At 42.0% G+C, this 27187-nt stretch overlaps 2 protein-coding genes across 3 annotated transcripts in view; both read left to right on the top strand.

The window, feature by feature from the left end:
* LOC144929044 (uncharacterized) overlaps positions 1-12865 on the top strand; it is a 61781-nt gene extending 48916 nt beyond the window's left edge. The window contains exon 2 of the mRNA XM_078853918.1: positions 11435-12865. Coding sequence (XP_078710044.1) covers positions 11723-12865 — 1143 coding nt within the window. The 5' untranslated portion in view covers positions 11435-11722. The remainder of the gene's footprint in view (positions 1-11434) is intronic.
* Positions 12866-14063: 1198 nt separating this feature from the next.
* The window catches only part of TXNRD3 (thioredoxin reductase 3), a 30071-nt gene continuing 16947 nt past the window's right edge, over positions 14064-27187 (top strand). Inside the window, exons 1-7 of one of the 2 annotated variants that reach the window (XM_078853579.1) lie at positions 14228-14287; positions 18216-18275; positions 21081-21141; positions 22875-22984; positions 23598-23714; positions 25522-25594; positions 26795-26914. In XM_078853579.1, the coding sequence (XP_078709705.1) occupies positions 18273-18275; positions 21081-21141; positions 22875-22984; positions 23598-23714; positions 25522-25594; positions 26795-26914 (484 nt within the window). In that variant the 5' untranslated portion in view covers positions 14228-14287; positions 18216-18272. Of the gene's footprint in view, positions 14288-18215; positions 18276-21080; positions 21142-22874; positions 22985-23597; positions 23715-25521; positions 25595-26794; positions 26915-27187 lie in introns of both variants that reach the window. The other variant, XM_073351344.2, reaches the window with a different exon arrangement.

The following is a 27187-nucleotide window of genomic DNA, read 5'->3' as shown; positions in this document are numbered from 1 at the left end:
CCACTAGAGGAGTGGGGGACCAGGTACAAACTCTGGATCAGAGCCAGGATCAGATGCCAAACTCTAACATTTCAAGGGTTCAGTATTGCCAACCCCAAACATACAAAAATCATGTCAGTCCCCACACAATCATGAGATGGGCCTGAAAATCATGAGATTTTTAAAAATAAAAAATGTTTGGTTCTCTGTATTTGCCATTTGGGTGGTTGTGCCTTTAAGGGTTCATGTCTTCAAGTTTTTCTCTGCAACCAGATGGGCTACAAACTTAATTTTCTAAACAAAAATTGAGATTCTCAAATAATCTCCTGACTCCAGAAGCTGGAGCTTGAAGAAAAAAAAACAAATACTGTAAGCATCATGATAAAATTGTGAGAGTTGGTGACACTTGTATCTGGGGTTTGTGATAATTAACAGGGCTGGTCAAAGCAGTTCAGAATAAATGAGAATCTACCTGAACCTTCACTCAAATTTGAACTGTGAAACCTTTCTGAGTTTGGAGAAAGTTCAAGTAATGTCATTTCCCGCCCTCCCCCCTATTTCACCTTTTTGTGCTTCTTCTGCATGCCTCAGTTCTGGCCGGGCCTGGAAGTGCCAAATAACCACAAGAAAGGCTTATCTTGTGGGATTGCCACCCTGAAGAAGGAGGTACTGGCAACCTCATAAGCAAGCCTGTTCTTACTGGAGATCCAACCCCACTTGGCAGGCTTGAGAGATTCAGAAAAACATCCAGAATTTGAGGTGCTTATCCAAACCTCTGATCCTTTGAACTTTTACCCATCACTACTGAGCAATTCATTTAACTCAACTGGGCAAAGTCACAGAATGGTGGCCTTCTTTGGTGTCTGTGATTTGCACTCCTGGACCTTTGGCCTGCTCTGTACAGAATAGCATTTAATTGCCTAAAGGAAAAGCCATGTAAGTACACTTTAAGAGACAAACTGCTAATAAATCTGTGACAAAAGACAATGTATAAATCTGTGCTTTTGAATTTATGAGCCAGCCCTCCCCGTTGTGCATTCTTATGCTGCTGCAGGATAAAATAAATTGGTCTAGCTACAGGAATGGCAGGAAACATGTGAATATTCCCTTCCCTGTAATATTGATCTTTGATGCTACGGACCTTCTCTCCCTCGAGTTGAGTGGCGTAGTCACTGAGGACGGATAAAGAAATTCACGGAAAGCAAGGAATGCAGCTGGGAGTAGAACCCAGGGCCGTGACTGCTGCATTGCTAGTGTGTCTGAGCTACCTCACCATGACTGACTGGAATAAAAAAAACCACTCCTGGGAAATGTGCAGAATCTGACTTCTTAAAGGAACTGGGATTGCTTAGAACTATAGCCAAATTCCTGTATTTCTAAAAGATTAAAGACCTTTCTAGTCTTTCTTTTTTTCTTTTCTCTTTTTAAGAAGCTCTTGTAAGAAACTTAGCATAAGAAGGTGACTTTGGTAGATGGAAACAATATAGTTTTTATAACATAGATAAGTTATCCTGAGATAACTGAAATAAGTTGAAATAAGGTGCTATTGGGCTGTTAAGAATACAATCCTGTCCTGATAAAGCCTATCGCCTTCAGAGAAAGGGAAGTGCCTAGAAGATGTAAAAGGAAACTTAGTTTGATAGCATCCTGTCTGGCAAGAACTCACTTATCAATAGCTGGGATGTGAAATCCTCACTTCTGTATTGTTTTGTCATTATAGTTCCCACTTTGCTATTGTTTGTCTGTATAATCTCTGTCTGATTCTGTGATTGTTCCTGTCTGCTGTATAATTAATTTTGCTGGGTGTAAACTAATTAAGGTGGTGGGATATAATTGGTTACATAATCATGTTACAATATGTTAGGATTGGTTAGTTAAATTTCAGGAAAATGATTGGTTAAGGTATAGCTAAGCAGACCTCAAGTTTTACTATATAGTCTGCAGTCAATCAGGAAGTGAATGTGGGAAATGGGGGTGGGAATATTGGAATCATGTTTTGCTAAAGGGGGAAACTGGAATCATAGAATATCAGGGTTGGAAGGGACCTCAGAGGTCATCTAGTCCAATCCCCTGCTCAAAGCAGGACCAATCCCCAATTTTTGCCCCAAATCCCTAAATGGCCCCCCTCAAGGATTGAGCTCCCAATCCTGGGTTTAGCAGGCTAATGCTCAAACCACTGAGCTATCCATCATGTTTGGCTAAGGGCAGAAATGGGAACAGGGACACAGGTGTAAGGCTCTGTGGTGTCAGAGCTGGGAAGGGGGACACTAAGGAAGGAAACTGGAATCATGCTTGCTGGAGGTTCACCCCAATAAACATTGAATTGTTTGCACCTTTGGACTTCGGGTATTGTTGCTCTCTGTTCATGCGAGAAGGACCAGGGAAGTAAGTGGGTGAAGGAATAAGCCCCCTAACAACTACCTTCTGGCAAATCTAACAGCAATGTGTTGTTCAATAAATTAATCAAAAGATAGTGCTCATCCCCCAGAGCTTTCCATAATGCACCTCATCTTTCCTGGGCTGCAGAGTAAGTGCCAAGTGTCTGGGTTTCCTGGGTGGAGTACAGTTGCAAGATTGAACCCAGCCCTCATGATGAGTATTCACAGCAAGCTTTGGCAGTTTTAGGCAACAGAACAATGTTGTGCCTTGGATGTCTAAGTTACTGCCCTTCTGGCCATCCCACTGAGTGCATTAGTAGAGCTAAGGTACAGAGTGTTGCACGTAATTCCATGGAGCCAAAGATTGTCAGGTGATAGTGGGATCCCTGGCATGTAACTCTGAAGTGTCAGTCAGAGTTCATTTCATGGCCCAAATCATATAGTTGTGCACATATTTCTTGAAGCTATGCTGGGTAAAATAGTGCATAGTATGTATGCACTGTGCACAAGGTACAAACAGTTAGTATTTATTTCTTAGCTCACCATACCAGGGATGTCTCTATAAAATGCTCTACTTCTGTAAAAATACATATCACTAATAAAGCCCTGTGCAAAAATTAATGAATTAATCAGTGCAACACTCCAAGTCAATATTATCTCCATTTCACTGATAACAAAACAAGCGGAGTTTAAGAAATGTTCGCAATGCCACATAAGAAGTCGGTGACAGAACTTGGGAGCTCCTGGCTTCCGACGCCGAGATGAAATCCACAAGACACTGTTCTCTCTATGCAGAATCCCTATGTGTATCCATCTTGGAAGTACAAAACAGCCATTACAAAAAATACTAGTTAGATAGTCAGTTTCCCACCCCAAACACTATCAATAAGCTTCTGTTAAATTGAGCATTAATAAATATATATTGTACTTCATCCTAAAGGTGACCAAACTTTGATTTTAGGAAACAGAAGATGGGGACTAGTTCCAGAGATCAGGACACTTGAGCAAAGTATGACTTGTTGTCCGATTCTGCAGACAGCTGATCATAACTGCCACTCTGGGACATGGGTCTCCGAGGCTCCTGGGTTGCAGGCCATTTTGGGCTATAGAGATAATACATGTTGCACCTCTTGAGTTGTCTTTAAAAATAGCCCCAAGTAAAGAATATTGTATCTAATCCAATCTATCTAGTATCAAGAGAATGCTCCCCATGTTATTAGATCAGTCTACCCTCTAGGTGACAGTTACAGATGACTGTGATGAGCATATCTTGTCCTGTCTGTATATTATGTTTTTTTATTACAAATGGGCTTGAGCTGCAATCTTCGGGTCCAGTTTCAAACTTTCCCAAGGTTCAGGGGTGTTTGGATCCATCCTTGCCTCTAATTTTCAGGTAGAACTTGATGTGCTTTACTGGGAAGCACATACATCACTTTTATATGTTGTTGTAATGGTGATAGAATGAGAAAGTATAGGTTCTGACATAGGGGTCATTTGGCAATTTCCTCCTGCTTTTTAACCTTTAAAACACTAGTGGCTATATATGGTCCTGGCAGCATATAACTTCCCATGTTTCTGTCCCTAGGTAACCGGTGCAAATACCATATACTACACTGGCATATACTTGTACTACTAGGGCTGACCTTAAGGGCTCTCAAAATATTCAACGAGGTGGACACCATGCTCAAAGAAGTAAATGTCCCTGGGTTTGACTCCACATAGGACCTTAGTAGCCTTTCTTGACTTGAGACACCAGAAGCTTTGAAAGTCAGCTCTGAATACATTCTACACTTGGAGCCCTGCACACTTTTTCAGTGAGCTCAGTGCCGTTGACAGGAACTGGATTGACAGTCTGGGAGACTCAAGTCTGCTTATCCATAGAACAGGTACAGAACTGGAAGCAGAAAGGAAATTTCTTCTACGTTGCCCTGCTGATGTGTCTCAACCCCATTCCCTCTCTAGTGGTGAGAGCGGGGAGTTCAGACTCCCTGATTTATTCACCATTAATTACATGCACTCCCTCCAAGCCCTGCCACCTCCTGTCCATAGCCTAACCCTTCCCTATACACAGATTCGTGGGCCTGTGGAGAGATGGGGTAGGAGAGAGTGCCTGTGGAGTGGGCAGACCCTTTGCCTCTCCAGAGTGAAATCTAAGTCCCAGCTGACATATATCCTTTTAAAGTACCTGTATACCAAAGCCAGCTAAGCCTGTCCCAGTCTGGGGAGTTCTGCTTCTTAGCTGAAGAGCTTTTCTTCCCATCTCATCAGTGTATGGAGGTTCAGCCCTATGCCAAAGTCTCTCAGGGCTTGTCTACACTACTGCTTAAGTTGATGTAAGTTATGTTGCTCAGGGGTGTGAAAAAGCCACCCCACTGAGTGATGTAACTTACATCAACTTAAAGTGGTGTCCACACCATGCTATGTCAGCAGGAGACACTCTCCTGCTGACATAGCTTCCGCCTTTTATTGAGGTGGAGTAATTATGCCGACGGGAGAGCGCTCTTCCATTGGCATAGTGCATCAGCTGCGCTGATGTAGCGCAGTAGTCTAGACTAGCCCTCACTGTCTGAAAGCCTTTCAAATCCCATCCCAGTCCCTAGCTTGGAGTGCACGGTTATTATGCGAATCACATGCTGTCGCAGTCAGTGATAATTTACTTAATGGTGCCAAAATCTGTGAACTTGCCTAAAGGCTTTTGACATTATTTGCCACGAACATTAGTCAATACATTCTGGGATGGAGGCAATTTGCATGTCACCCAAATGACTAGATATCAAATTAGGCTTCCGACGGTCTCCAGAATGGCGCTCTCCTTTCATCATTAATCTTAACAAAGGGGGGGCCCAAGGCCCTGGATAGGGACCTGAGCTGTTTCCTTACATATGACTGATTGATGTGGCAATCTAAGGTTGGCCAGTTATCATCCATTTTGAAGAAGGCACCAACTTTCTATTTCTGCCTTCAGCTCCAAAACTGCAGTGTGATTTGGAGGGACTGGGGGGCTGATCCCACATAACAGCACATGTAGTTTGTTTTCCTGTGAAATGTTAATGCTAAAAATCCCATGTGCCCTATTCCCCTCCTACAGGACTGGCAACTTCCACAGAAGTCAATGAGGGTTATTGGCACACTCGTGTGGCAGGAGAATAGGGCCCCAGTTTAGGACTTTTGTACTGCTCTGTCTTACTCTCTTTCATATTAGAGAGACAAGGTGGGTGAGATAATAGCTTTTATTGGATCAGCTTCTGTTGGTGAGAGAGACAAGTTTTTGAGATTACAGAGAGCTCTTCTTCAGGACTGGAAAACTTACTCAGAGTGCCAATAAAAAATATTACCTTCTGTGTCTCTCTAATATCCCAGGATCAACACAGCTACAAAAACCCTTTCTTATTCACCGTCTTTGGGGAAACTCTCTATTCTGTCCCAGCCCTGTTACACCACTCTGATAGCATGAAGGGAGCAGAAATTATCATTTTTATTACCATAACGCGTAGGAGCCCTTAGTCATGGAGAAGGACCCTATTGTGCTAGGTGCTATACAGAATGTCTTCTTCAGGAATATCCCTGGCTGTCAGGAGCTATGGGCCTCAGTTCCCTCAGCTGAACCTGGGGCTAGCTGGCCTCAGGCCTTACTGGAAATCTTGGGAGGTGGGTAGGCACAAGCCCACCCATATCTAAAGGCCCCTCCCCCAGCCTTGCAGGAGGGACTACTGGACCCGGAACCAAATGAAGACAGGGGACAACTAAGGAATAACAGGGTCAGGAGTGAGGGACACAGGTTCAAAACTAGGGATCCAGAGGTGGACACTGAGCAGAGAACCCCAGACAGCACCCACTGCTCCTCAAAGCTATCTAGGAAGCCAGCGGATGCCACCCAAAGGAACCCTGGCCAGATGCATGAGACCAGGGAGGAGCGGAAATAGGCCCCACAATCACAGAGCACCCCCTCGTCTCACATCCTCCTCCTGGCTACTTGTTGTAGATGGCTACTTTGGCCAGGGCCAGGAGAAGGTTGATGAGGAGGTCTTGCAATTTGATGGGGCCATGGACAGGGTGTGCAAATATAAACAGGTGTGGGGAAAAGTGCAGCCAGAACCTCAGCAGGAGGTTCTGAAGGAGCCGGAATAGGAGCAGCAACCTGGCTCATTCGAGATAAGCATGAGCCAGGTTCTCCCTCACACCGCAAAAGGCTCAGGGGTCAGGGATGGGGGTGAGCTGCGCCTCCGGCCAATTAATGAGCCCAGCTGAGCTGCAGTAGAATCACCTGATCGGCCAGCCTGCCCAATTGGATGCAAGGTGCCTACAAGTCTGCATTTAAGATCAACAGCAGCATGTTGCTGGTTACTTAGTACTTATACCCTGTATCTGCCTTGTTCCAGCCCTGTGCCCTTGTTTGGTTTGTGACTCCAGCTCTGACTCTTGGCTTGTCTCCTCACTCCAGTGCTGACCCTTGGCTTTGACTCCCTGTTCCCATCTGTTGGGCCAGGCCATCTGATAACAATCTCTGATAGTAAAACCTGGTTACTTTAATCTCTTTTAGAGAAAGAGAGAGAGAGAAACTTACTCACAGAGAGGAACTAAACAGGCAATTCTGGATAGTTGTGAGGAAGGGTATGGTGGATAGTTTTAGTACCTGCACCTTGTATCAGAAACCCACAGGTTTCAGGGATTGTATCTGTCTGTGTTCATAGCTAACTTGAAATGGAGGCTCCATGAGAGTCAGCAAAACTTAAACCAAGGGATATTTTTTTCTTTGTGATGTGGCTAGAAACATTCTCAATCTAGGACTCTTCCATTATTAAGACTAAAATAAAAGTAATAGACAAATCCCATTTTTCAAGGCTCCTGGAACAGCAATGATATATACATATGGTCAAAAAGAAATAAAATCACTCATGTCAGATGTCTCCCATTAGGTCCATTTCCATCACTGGTGGGATTACTGCTCTTGCAATTATTTTTTGACGTTCTTAAATAAGAGTAAGGATGGTCTTGTGCTTAAAGCATGGGACTGAGAGTTGGGCTGTATTATCAGCTATGCTACAAACTTCCTGGGAGACCTTGGGCAAGTCACTTCACCCCTCTCTGTGCCTCAGTTTCCCCATCTGCAAAATGCAGATAATATCTATCATACAGGGATATTACGAGGCTTGATGCATTAATAGCTGCAAAGTGTTATCAATTTTTATATAAAACTGTCAACATACACAATGGTGGGCAGTTGATGAATGTGCTGAGCCAACAATAGTAACTGCCCCAAAGAGCTTATAGTTTAAAAACACAAGTGGGCGCAATAAAGAAAAATGCAGAAGGCCCAATCCTGTTTCAAATTAAGACAACAGCTAAACTACTTGTGGGAGCAAAATCAGACCGACAGTATATTGGCTATGATCCCTGAGCTTTATACCTTTGGTGCTTCGAGGAATAGGAGGGAGGGCACATAGCAGACACTGCTTGGGGACTGTTCTAAGTGTAAGGGTAGAATGAATGATGCTCAAAGGCATGTGTGGATAAAAGGAAAAGTCAGAAGACAATCCTGGATGGAAAATAAGGATCAGGAGAGATATTGGAAATAGAAGAAGCCCTCCAGGGCCTAGCAGAATCTTTTTTCTAGGATCCAAGAAAAATAATTTAGAATGATTGGAAACCTCTCCACACAGACTAAGCTTGATAAGTTTATGGAGGGGATGGTATGATGGGATTGCCTAATTTTGGCAATTAGTTGATCTGTGACTATTAGTGGTAAATATGCCCAATGGCCTGTGATGGGATGTTAGATGGGGTGGGATCTGAGTTACTACAGAGAATTCTTTCCTGGGTGTCTAGCTGGTGAGTCTTGCCCACATGCTCAGGGTTTAGCTGATCATCATATTTGGGGTCGGGAAGGAATTTTCCTCCAGGGCAGATTGGCAGAGGTCCTGGGGGTATTTTGCTTTCCTCTGTAACGTAGGGCACGAGTCACTTGCTGGAGGATTCTCTGCACCTTGAAGTCTTTAAACCATGATCTGAGGACTTCGATAGCTCAGAGATAGGTTAAGGGTTTGTTACAGGAGTGGGTGGGTGAGATTCTGTGGCCTGCGTTGTGCAGGAGGTCAGACTCAATAACCATAATGGTCCCTTCTGCCTTAAAGTCTATGATTCTATGATATAAACAAGATTCAAGCGAGAGATGTCAATGCAGTTTTGGGCTGAGCATGCGGAGGCATTAGATCAGTCTGGAGGGAGAAAACAGCCCCTACTTTTTCATCTTGGCCAAGTGATGTGTCCTCCATTACTCCAGACGAGACTGTAGATAGGGGTGTAAGCAGTTCAGAAAGAGAATTATTATTTTAGGTGGTGGGATGAAGACAGTGGTGAAGCTTGCTCCTTCCCATTTTCCAACTTTGACTTCAAGTTAAATTGTCATTCTCTTTAAACATGAATGGGAAGCAAGAGAGTCAGCAAGAATTTCCAGTCATAGGGATCTCCCCACCAAAACACAAGTCACCTTTCCATTTTCGGAGCTCTTTGCCTGTTGAGGGAAGATGTGGGTTCTTGAGATTATATTGGGGCATTGCCACCTATCAGAAAACTATCCACCAAAGGTGAGGAAATAACCAGATCCTGCATTGGGTGGTTCTTGCTGTTCTAGGGTCATCAGCTTTTATTCATAGCAACACGGGAATTGCTATGATTCTTGAACAGACTGATAGTCTATTTAGTTGAGTCTGGAATCCTGTGCCCAACAGGGGCCAAGGCTAGATGCTTCAGGGTGAGATGTAACTACTCTGCGGGGGAGGGATAGCTCAGTGGTTTGAGCATTGGCCCGCTAAACCCAGGGTTGTGAGTTCAATCCTTGAGGGGGCCATTTAGGGATCTGGGGCAAAAATTGGGGATTGGTCCTGCTTTGAGTAGAGGGTTGGACTAGATGGCCTCCTGAGGTCCCTTTCAACCTGGATATTCTGTGATACTCTGCCTCTTTGTGCACCTAATTATGCAATAGTATCCAGGAAAGAGAAGGGGAATTTCTTCCTGACTCCAGCTGGAAATCAACTTATGCCCTGAGTAATGAATATTGATAGCGCGGATAGCACTGGTAATTATATCTTAGTGCTCTCATGTATCTGCAAATTGCTATTCTTATTCAGAACAATGTTTAATCCTTGTTTGAAACTTAGTGGAGCCTCCCAGCTCTGCCCTCACTCGGTTACACAGCAATACTGATAGAACAAAGAATTATAAGTTTAAAAAAAAAAAAAAAAAAGCAATGCTCCACCACTGAACTATCACTGCCAGAATTAGGCAAAAAACCCATCTACCTGATGTTGTAGCCAGGAAGAATGAAAAGGTTTTTGAATCATCCATCATCTTAATTTATCAATAATATAGGACAAAGTATATAATATTTAAGACCGTCATTCTCAAACTTTTCCATACAGCAACCTCATGCTACAATAGAAATATGTTTCAGAATACTCCTCCCATAAATTTTAGGATCTCTCCCCATCAAGTCATAACACATAGGAGGGTGTTTGCGAAACCTCTGGGTGGGGGAGTCACCATTTGCAGGTTGAGACCCCATGATTAACAATGTATAAGGGAGCTACTTTGAGCCTATCTTCATATAACCTGAGAGTTATGTATGCAAGTCTTTTACTCTCATTTTCCAAATGATAGATTAAAGGCAATGGAGATATGCAAAGATTTTTTCAAGTTCGGTTTACACCCTATTTTGTTTGTGATGTATAAAGAGAACATGAAAGGTTTCTTTGGGGGAGGAGGGGGAATGTATTTTCCTGTCTGTTTTTTACTTTAGAGAGACAAAGTGGATGAGGTAATATCTTTTATTGGACCAACTTCTGTTGGTACGAAAGAAAGCTTGTCTCTTCCACCAGCAGAAGTTGGTCCAATAAAAGATATTGCCCCACCCACCTTATCTTTCTAATATCCTGGGACCAACACAGCTATAACAACACTGTTTTTGCTTTATCAAGAATGTCAAGTCAGGTCTTTACTGTATTTGCTGGAGGACTTCATAGAAGTCTCAGATGTGTGTTGTGAGCTCTCACATCTTAATTGCAGAGACATGTGGGAGTATATATATTTAACAATGATGTCCTTTACTCCAAATGTTCATTAGGCATTAGAGTTAAATGAGTGCTAACAAATACTATAAATGTTTAAACAGTCTTAGCAAATATCTTCCTCTCTCAATGTTCAGTTATCACTTGCTTGATTCTTGTTATTAGCCTTCATTAGTTTTCCAATTTACCACAAAGTCTTCCAGGGTAGGTAAGGCCTGAATTCCTTATACAGAAAACAAGCGGGGCCTTCTTTACGCATCCTAAGTAAACCCATTTTTCCCATCAGTGGGTCATCTTTAAGAAACTTGACCAATACCACAGAGTAACAGAGTTCCTGGCTCTAAGCCTCCAGCTCATTCTATCAGACTCCCTATCCATTAATATAACAACTTAAAAAATGATTTCACAAGTTTTGCCTGACCACAGGAGTGTTTTTTCAGGACTTGACTGTTTTAAAATGTGTTTTTATATAAGGAGCTTTGACTGTAAAGAGGTCGAACACACATCGTGTATACAAGCTGCTTTCTTCAATCCATCTGCAGGATTTGTCCATTTCCCCTTACTTTCCCTCACTCTCCCTCAGGCCCAATCTTTTTAATGAATCACAGCGACCACACACAAAGACTGCGCTGTTAGAATCTGTCCTGTAGATGGCAGCTTCTCCCAATTTTCTCATTCTATAGAATTCATAAGTGAGATATCTTTACAGCCCACTATTTACAGGGTCTTTTAGACATCATCTGCAGCTAGTTATCTAGGTGTAAAGTTGCAGCTTGGCCATCTGTAGCAGCAATCAGATAATTTTGCAGTTGGTTGCTAAAAAGAAAAGAAAAAAGCACAAATGATGTGGGTGTTAAATGTGTAGCCACTTCTTTGGGTGGAGACTAGGCAGATACAAATAAGCTGCTAAAAAGCAAAGGCCCAGTCACCTGAACATTTAGCTTTTATTGGTCTCTAGTCTCTTTTTGTGTATCTCTTTTTTTTAACCAAAACCCCATTATTCCTATTTTACAGATGGGAAGCTAGAGGAACACAGGACAGAAGTGATGAGTTTGCACAGGGAGTAAGTGTCACAGATGAAGTGGGCTGTAGCCCACAAAAGCTTATGCACTAATAAATTTGTTAGAATCATAGAATCATAGAATATCAGGGTTGGAAGGGACCCCAGAAGGTCATCTAGTCCAACCCCCTGCTCAAAGCAGGACCAATTCCCAGTTAAATCATCCCAGCCAGGGCTTTGTCAAGCCTGACCTTAAAAACCTCTAAGGAAGGAGATTCTACCACCAGTATGCCAACATTTTTATGGCTGATTTAGAACAACGCTTCCTCAGCTCTCGTCCCCTAAAGCCCCTACTCTACTTGCGCTATATTGATGACATCTTCATCATCTGGACCCATGGAAAAGAAGCCCTTGAGGAATTCCACCATGATTTCAACAATTTCCATCCCACCACCAACCTCAGCCTGGTCCAGTCCACACAAGAGATCCACTTCCTGGACACTACAGTGCTAATAAACAATGGCCACATAAACACCACCCTATACCGGAAACCTACTGACCGCTATTCCTACCTGCATGCCTCCAGCTTTCACCCTGACCACACCACACGATCCATCGTCTACAGCCAAGCTCTGCGATACAACCGCATTTGCTCCAACCCCTCAGACAGAGACAAACACCTACAAGATCTCTGTCAAGCTTTCTTACAACTACAATACCCACCTGCAGAAGTAAAGAAACAGATTGATAGAGCCAGAAGAGTTCCCAGAAGTTACCTACTACAGGACAGGCCTAACAAAGAAAATAACAGAACGCCACTAGCCGTCACCTTCAGCCCGCAACTAAAACCCCTCCAACGCATTATTAAGGATCTACAACCTATCCTAAAGGATGACCCAACACTCTCACAAGTCTTGGGAGACAGGCCAGTCCTTGCCTACAGACAGCCCCGCAACCTGAAGCAAATACTCACCAACAACCACATACACAACAGAACCACTAACCCAGGAACTTATCCTTGCAACAAAGCCCGTTGCCAATTGTGCCCACATATCTATTCAGGGGACACCATCACAGGGCCTAATAACATCAGCCACACTATCAGAGGCTCGTTCACCTGCACATCCACCAATGTGATCTATGCCATCATGTGCCAGCAATGCCCCTCTGCCATGTACATTGGTCAAACTGGACAGTCTCTACGTAAAAGAATAAATGGACACAAATCAGATGTCAAGAATTATAACATTCATAAACCAGTCGGAGAACACTTCAATCTCTCTGGTCACGCAATCACAGACATGAAGGTCGCTATCTTAAAACAAAAAAACTTCAAATCCAGACTCCAGCGAGAAACTGCTGAATTGGAATTCATTTGCAAATTGGATACTATTAATTTAGGCTTAAATAGAGACTGGGAGTGGCTAAGTCATTATGCAAGGTAGCCTGTTTCCTCTTGTTTTTTCCTACCCCCCCCCCCCAGATGCTCTGGTTTAACTTGGATTTAAACCTGGAGAATGGTCAGTTTAGATGAGCTATTACCAGCAGGAGAGTGAGTTTGTGTGTGTATGGGGGCGGGGGGGATGTGAGAAAACCTTGATCTATGCAGGAAATAGCCCGACTTGATTATGTTAAGAGTTGTCACTTTGGATGGGCTAGCACCAGCAGGAGAGTGAATTTGTGTGGGGGGGTGGAGGGTGAGAAAACCTGGATTTGTGCTGGAAATGGCCCACCTGTTGATCACTTTAGATAAGCTATTACCAGCAGGACAGTGGGGTGGGAGGAGGTATTGTTTCATGATTTCTGTGTGTATATAAAGTCTGCTGCAGTTTCCACGGTAAACATCTGATGAAGTGAGCTGTAGCTCACGAAAGCTCATGCTCAAATAAATTGGTTAGTCTCTAAGGTGCCACAAGTACTCCTTTTCTTTCTCCCTAGGTAACGCATTCCAGTGTTTCACCACCCTCTTAGTGAAAAAGTTTTTCCTAATATCCAATCTAAACCTCCCCCACTGCAACTTGAGACCATTACTCCTCGTTCTGTCATCTGCTACCATTGAGAACAGTCTAGAGCCATCCTCTTTGGAACCCCCTTTCAGGTAGTTGAAAGCAGCTATCAGATCCCCCCTCATTCTTCTCTTCTGCAGGCTAAACAATCCCAGCTCCCTCAGCCTCTCCTCATAAGTCATGTGTTCCAGTCCCCTAATCATAGCCTCTAAGGTGCCACAAGTACGCCTGTTTTTTATGTTTTGGGGGGTTTTTTTGCGGCTACAGACTAACACGTCTGCTACTCTGAAACAGACAGAGAAAGCGCCCAGGAGTCCTTCCTTTCTGGTTCAAATCACTGGAGGCCACTCCCTTCCCAGAGCTGGGTCTAGAATTCACGAGCCCTAAGGACAGAAGCTATACTATCTGCAGGTGACGACACCACCCAGACAACGGGAGGAGCTTGCTGCGTAGTGCGCATGCTCTCCCTTCTTGGGCTGTCCCAAGTTTTCCTAGCGGGGCGAGGCGGGGCTGATGTTGGACTCTCCCTCCTAGGCTCAGTCTATTGGTCAGTCTATGGACGGTGTAGGTTAACGCACACCCCGGCCTCATCCCGAGTAGACTCTTCCAGCCTCCTTCTTCCTCCCCCCCCGCCCTCTCCGGAAGGAAAGAGGCGGGGCTAAAGGGCCACTAAGTACCGGTATCTGCGCGCGTCGGCTAGTGCGAGCAGAGCTGCCTTTTACTCGCCCTCCTGCTGCCATGCCGCCCCCGGGCCAGGTCCGGCTGCCGGACTGGGATGCGCTGCGGCTCCGCGTCCGGACTCTGATCAGCTCCCACCGGGTCGTGGTCTTCAGCAAGAGCTACTGCCCCTACTGCAACAAGGTACGGCCCGGCGGGTGGGGGGCGCCTGGGGTGGGCCTTGCCGCGCACACGTCCCGCGGGAGGAGGCCTCACGGCGGCTGCGCCCGGCAGTTGCCCCTGAGGGGGCTCGCGCTCTGCCGCTCGGGCCCGGCGGGGGCGGGGAGGAGCCCTAATCACTGGTTCTGGGGCGGCCGGGTTCCCTCAGGGCGACCTGAGGTGGGCTCTAGGCCCGGTGCAGCAGGCTGGTGTGAGGGTTTGCACTGAGCGCCCCACGCCTTTTCCTGAGCGTGGCCGGGAGCCTGGAGGCAAATGTCTCCCTCTCTCTCCCCCCCCCCCCCCCCCCCCCGAGGGCAGGGATTGGTCGCAGGCTGCCGTTCAAACGGAGCTCGCGCTCCAGAGCTTGGACCTGGCTCCCAACTTACCGCTGGCGCGAGGAGCCGGCCAACTGCAAACGGGAGCTCGCGCCGCTTGCGTTAGCGGAGACCAAATGGGCGGAAGTGGGCAAATGCCACCCAAGGCACCGCTTCGTGTATTACGCCCAATCTTAAAGCCACTATTCAGGGATATCGGGTTTGTGGGGTTTTTTTGGTTGTGTTCCTCAAATGCTCAAGCAGAGGGCATCTCTTTAGTGACCAATCTGGATGAAGCTAAGCTGTCACCAAGCTTGAGCTTCCTGTCACCTGTGAGCTGTTAGAAAGGCTGACTTATCACTGACTTGCTTTTATGTTGTTGAATGGTAATTCTGTATTATGGCAATACTGTAATCAGTGTTATAATAAACAAAGAAGTTGCTGAGCATTGCAGTGGCCAGAACAAGGATTTTTATTTTGGCACTACTTGGTAATACTTACCTATGACTTTCTAGGTCTAGTCTGCTTAGCTAGCTGACAAAGCTAAGCTTGAACTGGAGAATGAAAGTAGCTAGAAAAACAAACGTGCAAGGCCTTCCCTATGCATCATAAACAATTGCCTGTCAAATTCTAACTGCAGAATCTTGGTGCAGATTTAGGCACATCTTGATTGATTCTCAAATACTTGTTGAATTGACACTTAAAAGTGAAACCTTTTTAAAACTTGAAAATCTTGTGTGGTGAGGAAAAGCAAAGTTGGAATATTAGGCAGTAACTTCTAGTAGCATTTTACATTGAAATTGGTTCCTTGGTAGTCATTCCTCTGGTTTCATACCCTGAACTTGGATCTGTGTGTGTAAGTGGGATGTTACAATGGAGTCTTGTAATATTACTGTAGAAAGAAGAATCCCAATGATCATGTTTTTGTTCTAGCTGACATAAAATTACATTTAGACCTTAATTCAGGTCCAAGGTAAAATGTCAGAAATGTAGTAGGTACTTCAGATAAGAACATCATCTTGGGTCCTGAAAATATCATCATATGTTGCTAAGTTTTATTTAGACTTTCAAAAATCTTTCTAATAGTCTTTTTACAGAATTTTGAGCAAGTGAAGTGATCATAGGGTGGTAGATGAAATCTCTTTTTAGGCATAGCAGAGTTTTTCTGGAGAGGATTCTTTTTCTTGGTGAGTCTGTATTTGAAATAGAAAAGGAGTACTTAAAGCTTATGCTCAGATAAATTGGTTAGCCTCTAAGGTGCCACAAGTACTCTTTTTTTTGCGAATACAGACTAACACGGCTGCTACTCTGAAACCTGTATTGGAAATACCCAGTAAGAAAGGAATCCAACAATTGATGCTCATCTGCCTCGCTTTGTCTACTATTTCGCAGTTCTGTTTGGTCTATTGACAGTTGCAATAGTAGTTGTAGAGTGTTAGCAGCCTTTTTTAGGAATGTATTGGGGTCCAGTTAGATGGTATTGTCTTTTTTTTTTTTTTAAATTTTTTTTAAAGACTCTCTTTTCTACCTTACCGTTTCACCTGTTGCTGGTGCTCCAAGAGCTATTCCAGTTGAGGGGAAATGGCTACAAATTAGGGCTGTCGATTAATCAGTTAACTCATGCGATTAACTCAAAGTTAATTGTGATTAAAAAAATTAATTGCAGTTTTAATGGTTCTGTTAACCAATAGAATACCAATTGAAATGTATATTACATATTTTTGGATGGTTTTTCTACATTTTCCAAAATATTGATTTCAGTTGCATCACAGAATACAAAGTGTACAGTACTCAATTTATATTATTTTGATTACAAATATTTGTACTGTAAAAATAAGCAAAAGAAATAGTATTTTTTCAATTCACCTCATACAAGTAGTGGAGTGTAATATCTTTGTCTTGAAAGTGCAACTTACAAATGTAGTTTTTTTTGTTACATAACTGCGCTCAAAAACAAAACAATGTAAAACTTCAGAGCCTACAAGTCCGCTCAGTCCTACTTCTTGCTCAGACAAACAAGTTTGTTTACATTTGTAGGAGATAATGCTGTCCACTTCTTATTTACAAAGTCACCTGAAAGTGAGGACAGGTGTTCGCTTGCTACTTTTGTAGCCGTCATTGCAAGGTATGTACTTGCCAGATACGCTAAACGTTCGTATGCCCCTTCATGTTTTGGTTACCGTTCCAGAGGACATGCTTCCATGCTGATGATGCTTATTTAAAAAAAAAAAAAAAAGTGTTAACTAAATTTGTGATGGTCTCCTGCTCTGTTTTACCCACGTTCTGCCATATATTTCATGTTATAGCAGTCTCTGATGATCACCCAGCACATGTTCTTCTTAAGAACATTTTCACTGCAGATTTGACAAAACATAAAGAAGGTTCCAATGTGAGATTTCTAAAGATAGCTATAGGACTCGACCCAAGGTTTAACAATCTGAAGTGCCTTCCAAAATCTGAGCAGAACAAGGTGTGGAGCATGCTTTCAGAAGTCTTAAAAGAGCAACACTGGTGCAAAAACTACAGAGCCCAAACCACCAAAAAAAGAAAATGAAGCTTCTGCTGGTGGCATACGACTCAGATGATGAAAATGAACATGCATTGGTCTGCACTGCTTTGGATTGTTATTGAGCATAACCTGTCATCAGCATGGATGCATGTCCTCCGGAATGGTGGATGAAGTATGAAGGGACATATGAATTTTTAGCGCATCTAGTACGTAAATACTTTGCGACGTCGGCTACAACAGTACCGTGCAAACACCCGTTCTCGCTTTTAGGTGACGTTGTAAACAAGCAGCAGGCAGCATTATCTCCTGCAAATGTAAACATACTTGATTGGCTAAACAAGAAGTAAGACTGAGTGGACTTGTAGGCTCTAAAGTTTTGCATTATGTTGTTTTTGAGTGCAGTTTTTTGTACATAATTCTAAATTTGTAAATTCAACTTTCATTATATAGCGAGTGCGCTATAGTACTTGTGTGAGGTGAATTGAAAAAATACTATCTAGTTTTTTACAGTGCAAATATTTATAATAAAAAAGAGCACTATATCTTTGTATTCTGTGTTGTAACTGAAATCAATATATCTGAAAATGTAGAAAACATCCAAACATTTTAAATAAATGGTATTCTATTATTGTTTAAGCGCATGACTAATCACAATTTTTTTTAATTGCTTGACAGCCCTACTACAAATCTGTGTGGCGTCAGTCTAGAACTTTGTTGCTGATTAGTGTTCCTTCCTGCTGAGGCAGATTCCCTTTTAGGTAGCCTTTTTGGCTCCATGGAAACAGCCAGCTCTTGGGAGCACTATATTTACTGTCCCAGAGAGAGGAAGGGCAAGTACTGCTGCAGGTAGGCTGGGGAGCAATGTTGGCTCTGGGCTTAGTGCGGGAAGAGAAGGAGGAACATGCATGGAGCTGGATTAAGGGACAGGTGGTAAATCTGGAGCAAGGAAAGATGCTTGAGGAAATTTAGTGGAATAAGGGTCTCTAGTGTGTGTCTTCTCTTTGGCAGAGGAAGAGGGTGGAGAGAGTATGTTGAAAGAACAAACGAGGTCAAGAAAATTCATCTTCTGTTTCTCCTTTGGCTCTTTTAGGAGATTAGATAGGAGCAGGAATAAGAAACAGTGACCCATTGCAGCGGAAAATCCTTCATGGTAAGATGAGAAGGAAGGTGGTAGACAGGAATGGAGTTATCAGAATTTAACTTTCTTGCAGTTACTGCCAGTCAAGAAAAACTTGCATGTATTTTAAATTCTTGCAACCATGGAGAAATTGATACTGGATGAGATGGAAAAACTTTTATAAATGCTAGCAGTCTCTATACTGACATGTAAAAGCAACTTGATACACAGAATAACCACAACTTCACATGACTGCTGATTATGATATGCCCTCAGCTAGTATATTATGCATCTATACAAATGCATAATGACATGTCAGGTCAGCTCAATTTAGATTGTTACATAATGCTAATTGACTTATGAAACAGCAGACCCAGGACACTGCTTATTAGCTAACTCCACCTTGTGGAGTTTAAAGTAGCTAAACAGGTTGAAGTAATGAGAGCAAATGCTGCCAGGAAAAGTTTTAAAAAGTGCATTGTCATACTATAGTGCCTTTGTTCCAAGTTATTTTCCGTATGAAACTTAGTGTTAAGTAACTCACTAGTAATGTTTGTCCCCTAACTGTTTGTTTCCTGTGTAAGAATTGTAAGGAATTTCTTGTCTGTGTACAAATGCATTAGTTGAATTCAAGTGTGATGCATATTTGTATACTACAAATCAATATACAGACTGCAAATGTCTTCCTTCTGTACAGTTTAGTTAGATCTTGTAGGAAAAGTACCCTATGGCTGAGAATAAAGATGGCAAAGTTAAAAAGTCTTAAAATTAAAATTTAAAATGTTAAAGGACAAACGTACCTTCCCTTCTCGAGTGTAACTATTTGAAAACTCTTCTGTTCTCTTGTTCTTGCTATACTTTAGCAGTAGAGCAGTTCAGTGGTGTCTTTTGCCGCTGCCACACTTGAACTGTTTGTTCTACAGTAGAACCTCAGAGTAACAAATTCAGTCAACCTCACACCTCATTTGGAACTGGAAGTACCCAATCAGGCAGCAGCAGAGACCCAAAAAAAAAGCAAGTACAGTACTGTGTTAAACGTAAACTACTTTTCCTTTTTTTAAAGGAAAGCAGTATTTTTCTTCTGCATAGTAAAGTTTCAAGGCTGTATTGAGTCAATGTTCAGTTCTAAACTTTGAAAGAATAGCCATAACATTTTTTTCAAAGTTACAAACATTTCAGAGTTATGAACAACCTCCATTCCTGAGGTGTTCGTAACTGAGGTTCTACTGTATTTATTTCATGAAAAAGGTGTCTGTCTCCTGTAGGCTGCTTTAATACAAATTTAAAGTAAAACAGCAGCTAAGCAGTTATAATTCACTGGCATCACCCAAAAGACTAAAGACCCCTACTCCATAAATATTAGTCCCATCAAGCTCCGCTTTTCTAAAAGTATACATAAACAGCCCTTTCAGAGTGCCCAAATACTCATGCTCCTTTGGAACCAACATAACAAAATTGAGAGCCCCTCATAGAGAAATCTGCGATCAGCACTCTTTCTTAAATCCCTAATTGCCTCTCCCCATCTTCCCTTCCTGGCAGTCAGAAGTTTAGGGTTGCCGCGGGTATGGGGTTGCATCCCTGATCATCTTGGCTAATAGCCATTGATGGACCTATCCTTTATATAGTTATTGAGTGAGCCCAGTTATACTTTTGGCCATCAACATCCCGTGGCAATGAGTTCCACAGTTTAACTTGCCACTGTGTGGCAAAAGTACTTCTTGTTTGTATTAAACCTGATGCCTATTTTTTTTAAAAAAAAATTGCCTCTCCTTTGTTCCATACGGTAATTGTTTCAGTCTCTCAATAATGCAGCTACCTAGCCATGTAGGATTTTATAGGTCAAAAACAGGAATCTTCCGTTTATTTTTTTTGCATGCTTTTTTAAAAAAAATTGATGTCCGTCATTTTGAGGGTCACTGTTCATTTCCAAGTCTGAAGATTGAGAGAGATGGCAATTTGTGTTCCTAATCCTGGTGTGGGTTGTCAGCCAGGGATCTAGTAATTTTCTGTGCAGTTAATGGTGAAAGTACAACTTCTAGATTTCAACCTAATTTTGCTACTTAATAGCTTCCTCACAAAACTTTCCCATCCCCAAAGACTCTTTGGCCATATGTGTATATCTGTTTACCAAATGACCCTTTGGTTTTCTATCCTCTACATCTACTTCAAAGCAGCTACCTCAAGATGTCTTGGTCTGGTTACTTCTGACACGATATAAGGGGTTAAAAAGACAATCTGCTACTAAGGTTTTTTTTGGTAGACAAAGTTCTCCCATCTCCTTCAGAAGAAGCATGGGGTTGGATACCAAAGTCTGAATCCTGTTGATTACTTAAACATACTTCTACACCGAAAATGAACATGTGATTGTAGCACAGGTATTGCTTTAATCCAGCTAGTGCAGCCATAAGTTCATTGTAGGTGAACCATCTCAGGAAGCTTGCCAAGGACCCTGAGTATGTACTTGGATTGCTAACAGGTGGTGAAGTACAGGCTTCCATGGCTTTGCTGCTATTGTTAACCACAATAGCTAGAATAAAGCTAGGACAGACATGCCTACTTGCATTAGTCACACTATCGTTTGTAGTGTGAATGTACCACCTGTGGTGGTGAAATCACATGAGATAGCAAAGGGGCTGCTTCTGAAAATTAACTTGGAAGTAATGACTTAGTATCTGCATAACTCAGTGTCTTAAAACAGTTGTATCTAATGTACTAATGCTCAATAGCAGATCTTGGTCCTAAACTACATCGAAATATCAGATCTTTGACTTGTGAAAATGCAGTGCCCTTGTGTTCACGATAGTAGATATCAAATGAAACTATTCTGGTTTGTTACAGGTGAAAGAACTTTTTCATTCTATGGGAGTAGACTTCTATGCTTTGGAACTTGATTTAACTGGTAAGTAAAAATGACAGCTCGTGTTGAGATGCATAGATATATATTTCATCTGACTTAAGCCACTCTTTTCCTATAAACTTTCTTGTACTGATCAGAGACACTAATTCTCTCTTGAATGATGCCTCGTTTGGTGCAAAGTTACAATAGCATTTAAAATGCATGCTAAATTCTTATATCACAAGGCACTTTTTTTTAAAAATCTTGATTTATTTAATCAAATAGAAGTTTGATGGCTGTGTCAGGAAATTACCCACTGTTCTGTCTTGCAGGGAAACTAAGTTACTTTTTTTGTGTTCCCAGATAACTGTTAATGTTTTACTTGACTTAGAAGCGACCTTTGTGAAGAAATTTGCCTAGTCATTGGAAGTTGGGGGTGGGGAGGGGACACACTAAATTTCATTGCTTAGGCTGTAGCCAGTGCCAACTTTTATTAAAGCCAGGAGTTTTGAGGTTACAATACGGTCTTACGTTAAAATTACTTTTGTTCTTGAAAAAACAGTTAAGGGGTTTACTGGGCATTAATTGGCTGTAAAGATGGCTGATTGGTTGTAAAGATTCTGAATATATTTAGAAACTTCAGTGGTCATATATTTTGATTTTAAAACTTCGCTATTTATACTGTTTACCAATTTAATACTTCATAAAACGTCCAAAAATAACATTGTGTTGAATAGTTTTTAAATGTACTGACTGACTCTCACTGAAGTTTCCCTTTTTGGTTTAGCATTCTCTCCAAACTAGAGAGGTACCCGCACAGTAAATGGATCCTAGTCTGACAAAGGGAACTGTAATATACATATGGATTTGCTGAGTCCATCTTACGTTTTGGGATGGTGATTGTGTGTTAAGGCTCTTTAATAATTAAGGCTGTACTTCATTTGCAGCTCCTGAGATTATTGGCACTGTCTCTGGGAATAAATAACACTAAAGTGCATTGTATATTCCCACAATTAATTGCACACACTTCCTGTACTGGCTGGACTATATTAGATTTCATAAAGCCACCAAGAAGGTGCCTATCCAGAGCACGTTCCATGTTGACAGTTGTTTAAAAGGACAACTGTTGTCAAAACCAGCAGTAATTGAAGCTTCAAAAGAAAATACTCTGCCTTCCCTAAAAACTAATCTGAAGTAACATATCTAGTCTCCAAAAGACCCTATGAAATTAGTGTAGTACCGTGCCCAGAAGGTCTATGGATTCTGGCTATTTCCAACAAAGGGGTGAACAAATTCCAAAGCCCAGGGGGCCTAATGAAGAACACCCTGCCAGCAGGGTGTGTGTGTGTGTTAGCTCAAATGCCTCCACTGATATTGACTGTGGCAATATACATAGGCAGGGAGGTAGTCTCTCTCAAATAACCAGGTCTCGAGCAATGTATGGCTTACTTCTAAACTCTGACTTAAACACCACCTGGAAACCATCTCGCATTTAGGTTTGTGAAGCTTCAATTCATTCCATCTATCAAGACACATACTCTTGTGGGGAGGTACAATCTTTGAAAAATCTTCTTTTGTTTCAAAGCTTGTGCTTTTGAGGAATGTGTCTACAAACTTGCCATGTCTGAAACAAATACGTTGATTTTATGGAGGCCTTGTGATGTGTTTTTTCAGTTCTAGTTTTTAAAAAAAAAACATACATTTAAGTGCACTTTCAGTGAGGATTGTTTCAAACTCTCTCATAGTGGTGTATGTTTTTTTGTGTGTGTGTTGTTTTTTTTTTTTTTAATTCTTAGATGATGGACCCAATATTCAGCAAGTGTTAGTAGAAGTGACTAGCCAGAGGGCTGTGCCCAATGTGTTTGTGAATGGAACACACATAGGTGGATATGATAAAACTTTTCAGGTAATCTTGCTTTTCTTGAGTTTGAAATTAGCTGTGACTAGAAATGAATTGACTAAGTAACTTATCTCCATTTTTAAATACAGTCTAGTCACTTGATACCTCTTTTGCAACCACTGGTTTCAAAATATGCTAGTGAACTAACTTAATGCATACTTATTGCAGTCCCATAATGTCAAGAAGGAAACGAAATTAAAAAAATCAGTATTAAAAGGAGAGACAGTTGTTCCATCCTGCTACAACCTTTTTAAATTCCTGCCTGCTTGATGTTCTATACAATAAGTAGAATTACAAATGGAGTGAGCAATGGGTCATCAGTGATTTCTTGACTTGGTTTTTTGGTATGTAGCTTTTGCTGTGTGACTTAAATATAACTTTAGAAGCAGAAAATGAGAACACAGTCCTGTGAAAGGTTCTATAATTGTGAGCTTTAAGTATCATGTGAGAACTCCCTTTCTAGCCCTCAGATTTGAAAAACTGCGTGCTAATGATCCTCTTTAATAAGTAATCCAAAATTAGGGTAGAAGCATCAGACACTATGACCTAGGTCATGAAAAAGCTGTGTAATTCACACTTGAACATATAGCTGTGTGAGTAACCCATATGTTTGTTACAGGCTTCCCAGAGTGGCTCATTGCAGAATGTGCTAGGGAATTGCATAGATGATGCAGAAGTTTATGATTACGATCTTATTGTTGTTGGTGGTGGCTCTGGTGGACTTGCATGTTCCAAGGTATGCACTTGAGTTTGCACTTGTACACTGAATTTTGCCTATATATCAACTGTACATGTAAGATTTCTCCTGAAACTCTGTTGCTCTGTGCACCTGTCATTCTAATGCAATATAGTCTACATTTCAATGAGTCTTTCCATTCATTTGAAATTTAATGGGCTGAACACTGATGTAACTGTAGTGTAACATGCACTCCTTCAGGAGCTCATAGTTCAGAACTTTGGGCCAGATTCTTTCCCATAGGATAGTCACTTTTTGCTTCAGTCTTTCAACTTTGTCAACTTCTTCCTGGACAAGTAAGGAACTTAAGGAAACAGCAGCCTTTGTTTCTGGTAGCTTGTTTAGAAGGGTTGAAGGTTCAAAGTATTGATAGTACTTTTGGCTGGGCAGTGGAGGACAGGGGGATGACAAACACATATGCATAACATTCTCTTTAGATAATTACTGTTGACAGTGCAGGCTGTTGTATAGGGTTGCTTCTAGATATTTCTTCTCCAGGTGTGATACATATCTTCAGATGGTTGGAAGTGAAAATCCGGCTGCTCTGCTCCTCTGCAGCTTCTGATTGAGTTAAGTGCTGTCATAGATTCTCAGGGTCTGGTCTATGCCCCAGCCTGTAACCAGTCTCTTCGAAGTAGCCCTTCAGTGTGCCAGACCCAAAGGCTCCACATAATTCCACAGGGAAAGGCCCACAGCCTCCATGATTCCGAAGCTGGTACCTGTAGGCCCAGTTATTTGTGGTTCCCTTCAATAAGTCCAGCCAAGCCAGATTCCTATGGGAGACATGTTCCTACCCCTTCAGAGCATAAAATATCTGCAAAAACAGTAAGAAGCCTTTTTAAAACAAGATACCAATTTTAATAACCTGGAATACAGAATCTAAAAAGTCTTTAGGTTAGTGTGAGATGCAGGCTTAGGATATGATTCCTGTTGGTAGGAGCTAGGGTTCTGCCAGGTCCTGTTGCCCTGACATTATCTTGGCCCTCTGTCCCCTTTTGTTCTTAGGGCATGTCTAAATGTACAGTGACACAGCTGTGCCGGTGCAGCTGTGCTGCTGCAGTGCATCTGGTGAAGACTCTCTATGCTGACAGGAGAGAGCTTTCCCATCGGCATAATAAAACCACCTCCATGAATGGTAGAAGCTATGGCTCTACCACCAACATAGTGCTGTGCATACGAGTGCTTATGTTGCTGTAATTTATGTTGCTCAAGAGGATGGTTTAGTCATACCCCTAAGTGACCTAAGTTATCCTGACATAAACTGTAGTATAGACATACTGTTGGTCTCCAGGTTCCTCCTGTGTCCGTGTATCCAGCTCTGTCAGACATTTGACACCTTCACACATTCTTCAGCTTAGGGCCTTTGCTGTGCTTACCTGCAGAGAGGTGGCAGGGAATCTCCTCTTGGCTGTAGATTGCTAGGTGTGAGTGTCCCAGCCATTGAGGTTTTCAGTTTCTTCCAGATCCTCCATTCACATGCATAGGCTCTATTCAGTTCATTAATTATTCTGGTCTCTTACCAGGCAGCCACATGAGTCTGACACAGAGTCCCTTTTCCTTTGCATAGTAGTACAAAGCACAGGGGAACTGAGGTGCACAAGAACATCGTAAAAGTATTACCAAAATTCCCACACTTATCACAAGCACTGATGGCATTACGGAGAGAAGGGTAAGTGGTACTACGACTGTCATCAGAATTGCCTTCCATCAGACAAGCACATTGGAGGACCTGCTTAAATGATCAAGGAAAGCTTTTAGCATCAAAAAGCAATAGAGAAGTTCATATCTGACTTCTTTTTTAATACAGGAAGCTGCTGCCTTAGGAAAAAAGGTCATGGTGCTAGATTATGTTGTACCAACACCTTCGGGTACTTCATGGGGTAAGCAGTCCTAGCCTCAAATCACAATATATATGCATAGATTAAAATGCTGATGTCAAGCATTGCTTAAATTATTTAGTTTCAAGGTTTTGCATTCGTGTAGTATGGTACTTGTATGGACATGAGGCTGTGATTCTACAACGTAAATGATGGAGGAAATAAACCTCACTCAACCTGCCTGTTCGAGATGGATTTTTCTATCCAGCCTGCATTTCACTATTTACTTCAATTTCTTATTAACAACTCTTGGATTTCACGTTCTCACTAAATTCTTTGCTACGTAACCTTCCCTTTTTAAATCTTAAACATTTTAATCACTTATAGGGAAGCTGATATCTGTAAAGCACATTTTGAGCTCCTTAGATGAAAGTGTTAGTTTGAATTGGCTTTACACTTGAGTGGCTGAATTACAGTATCATCTCTTACCATTTTAGCTGAAGTGCTTAGCACTGTGATACATTCAGTATTTCATAGGCCCGAGGGGACCATACTTCTACAGTAGGTGTTACAAGCACCTCGAAGTGGATGCTTTTCCTGTGGTCTCCAGAATTCCTCACTTTCCCTTGACCTTGCTTTTTGCTGTTTTTCACATTTTTTTGATCCTGGCTCCTATAGAACAGATTAGTGGTGGTCCTTTCCATAAGTAAACTCTGTGTAGAGAAGTATTCTTCTTTTGTTCTGAAGAAAGCACATGTTGAATTTCTTAGTCACTCATAAGAGGAATGTTTGCCCTTCATTTCTTTTTTGAAATTTAGCTCTGTCTCTGACTCCATAGAATAGGCATGGTTAACACTGCAGACTGTGGTCTCTTGCACTTCTTAGGTATCATGAAAGTGTCATTCTGTTTTATCTGACTACAGAATAAGTGGCAGTGAATTAATCCAAAACTACTTTATATATGTGAATGTGTTGGGCCTATGCTTAAAGCTTTACTTATGTAACCTGCTTGGTATTGGAGTTAAAATGTTATTGCTTAAGTAAAAAATGTTACTTTGTCAACCTTGTCCAATTACATACTGCATTGGAAGGTATGTAGTTGTAAAGGAAGTTCTCCATCCATTGCTTGCATGTGTACAGAAAGTAATACTAATGGATGGCTAGACAGTGGAGTACATAGAGCATGTCATAAAAGACAGAAGTGCACATCTAAAGTTAATGCTGGTAAGAACATTAAATAAACTTTCTTTCTTTCCATCACAGGACTTGGTGGCACGTGTGTAAATGTAGGTTGTATTCCTAAGAAACTCATGCATCAAGCTGCACTTCTGGGACAGGCACTTCAAGATTCAAGGAAATTTGGCTGGGAGTATGATGAGCAAGGTCAATAACACTGAACACTGGTGGGGGAGGATGCAAATCAGAACTCTTGTTTGAGCTTAAATAAGAATTCTTTTAGTATTGAAGTGACTAAATAGAATTCAGTTTGCCACTTGAACAACTTTTCCCTCCCTCTCCCCCAAGATCTCTTTATGAAGACGCTTAAACCTGTTTTGAGGCTTGATTCCACCATAACTTGCATAACCTAGCTTGTTGGGTTACTTGTAGTTGGGTTTCATAAACCCAGATAACTTTGCCAGTAGTGCTAAGAGAGAA

Source organism: Lepidochelys kempii, chromosome 7 (genome assembly GCF_965140285.1).
Source record: "Lepidochelys kempii isolate rLepKem1 chromosome 7, rLepKem1.hap1, whole genome shotgun sequence".
NCBI lineage: Eukaryota > Metazoa > Chordata > Testudines > Cheloniidae > Lepidochelys > Lepidochelys kempii.
Note: the sequence above shows the minus strand (reverse complement) of the source record. Positions and strands in the feature narration are given on the sequence as shown.